We start from the raw sequence: 2,023 nt of genomic DNA on the forward strand, positions 1-2,023 counted from the left end.
AAAGATCCGTTCAGTCACACCTAGGCTTCAAAAAGATCCGTTCAGTCACACCTAGGCTTCAAAAAGATCCGTTCAGTCACACCTAGGCTTCAAAAAGATCCGTTCAGTCACACCTAGGCTTCAAAAAGATCCGTTCAGTCACACCGAGGATTCAAAAAGATCCGTTCAGTCACACCTAGGCTTCAAAAAGATCCGTTCAGTCACACCTAGGCTTCAAAAAGATCCGTTCAGTCACACCTAGGCTTCAAAAAGATCCGTTCAGTCACACCGAGGATTCAAAAAGATCCGTTCAGTCACACCTAGGCTTCAAAAAGAACCGTTCAGTCACACCGAAGCTTCAAAAAGATCCGTTCAGTCACACCGAAGCTTCAAAAAGATATGTGGGCTACTCAAATGATAGAACAGAGAACAGAGAACGATTTAAAGGTCATAAAAAACATATGATCTATATTAGGGCTGGGTTCAAAAAATAAATTAATCGATTCTGAATCGATTCTGAATCAAATGATTCAGAGTCGATTCATGAATCCCAAAATCGATCTTTTATTTAATGAATGAATGAATAAATGAAGGAATGATTAGTTCATTAATGCATTCAATGATTCATTCATTTTTGGAAATCAGTATCGATACCCAGCCCTAGTATTGATGTGTTGCATAACTTGGCAGTCATGTAATTAAGGTTACAGCTAAAAAAAAACAGGTTTTAGTAACACTAACCGAATCGATATTGAATCGAATCGAATTGTGATAATCGATTCTGAACCTTGTGAATCGGAATCGAATCGATTCTTGAAATTCAAATAGATACCCAGCCCTAATCAAAATGGTGTCCGAGACAACTCTCCCCTCATGGACAACACATGCTTATGGTGCGTTCGTTTATAACTGGGAGGTGGTAAATTGCGACTTGCTACTAGGAATGATTAAATAAAACACCGCATGAACTCGCACTTCCTCGTCGCAAATTCGGATATGTTTCTCAGCCCCCAGTTGCTCGAATGCACTAGATATAACTAGGTAACTGTGATATAATGGTATATAGATATAACTAGGTAACTGTGATATAATGGTATATAGATATAACTAGGTAACTGTGATATAATGGTATATAGATATAACTAGGTAACTGTGATATAATGGTATATAGCTTGAATGCACACAGGTCGGAGGTAGGTATTTTGCCACTTGCGACTTGCCACCTCCGACCACAAACGAACGCACCATTATCTTCTCTATATGAGCGGAGGAGCAGAGGACTCACAGATATGACTGAGGGGATTGGACCAGGCAGAACGTTGGGTAGATGCATCATCATGGGGTAGTGGCTAGTAGGTGACCTGGAAGAAGAAAACACAAGTTATTGATGTCCAAACCTGCGCTGACAGCAGACCCGGGTCAAAATACAATCTGCAATTACTTAACGGTGCTTGATTGCTCTTGTCTGGCCGAATGGAACCAATAGAATCTTGCCAAATTGCAAGCCCCGCCCACCTGACAATCTAGGCAGACTCAAGGAAGTAATGGACCCAGGTCTGACTGACAGTATAGACATACTGTTCAACTCAATGTTCTCCTGTCTTGACCTATGACCTATTGATTTGATTGTTTTTATCTTTGCCTGTAAAGCACCTTGACAGTTGCTCTGTAATTTAAAGTGTGCTATTTAAATAAAATTCATTATTATTATTATTACTATTACTATTGTTGTTATTATCGTTATTAAATGTATATTCTGTTTCAGATCTGTGCCGCAAAACATAATGTAAGCTGGCCAGATCAGGATGGTTTTAGGAGGCTGTGTGCGTGTGTGTGTGCGTGCGTGTGTGTGTGCGCGTGTGTGTGCGTGTCTCACCCCAGGGTGCGGTTGGAGGGCGGGGTCTGGGTGATGACGGAGGTGGGCGAGGGCATGGTGGGATGCAGGCCGTCGAAGCCCAGGTGGAGCGCCAGCGACATGGGACGCACGATGGTGGGCGTGGGCGCCGCCGTCATCGTCGGCCGGGGGGGCGTGTCCTGGGACGGG

At 43.0% G+C, this 2,023-nt stretch overlaps 1 protein-coding gene across 1 annotated transcript in view; it reads right to left on the reverse strand.

The window, feature by feature from the left end:
* The window catches only part of LOC311329947 (cyclic AMP-dependent transcription factor ATF-7-like), a gene marked incomplete at its 5' end in the record, with an annotated part of 15,766 nt that overhangs the window by 6,181 nt on the left and 7,562 nt on the right, over positions 1–2,023 (reverse strand). Inside the window, 2 exons of the mRNA XM_084461899.1 lie at positions 1,265–1,340; positions 1,856–2,013. Of these exons, the coding sequence (XP_084318025.1) occupies positions 1,265–1,340; positions 1,856–2,013 (234 nt within the window). The remainder of the gene's footprint in view (positions 1–1,264; positions 1,341–1,855; positions 2,014–2,023) is intronic.

This window comes from Borostomias antarcticus (genome assembly GCF_949987555.1).
Source record: "Borostomias antarcticus genome assembly, chromosome: 3".
NCBI classification, from domain to species: Eukaryota; Metazoa; Chordata; class Actinopteri; order Stomiiformes; family Stomiidae; genus Borostomias; species Borostomias antarcticus.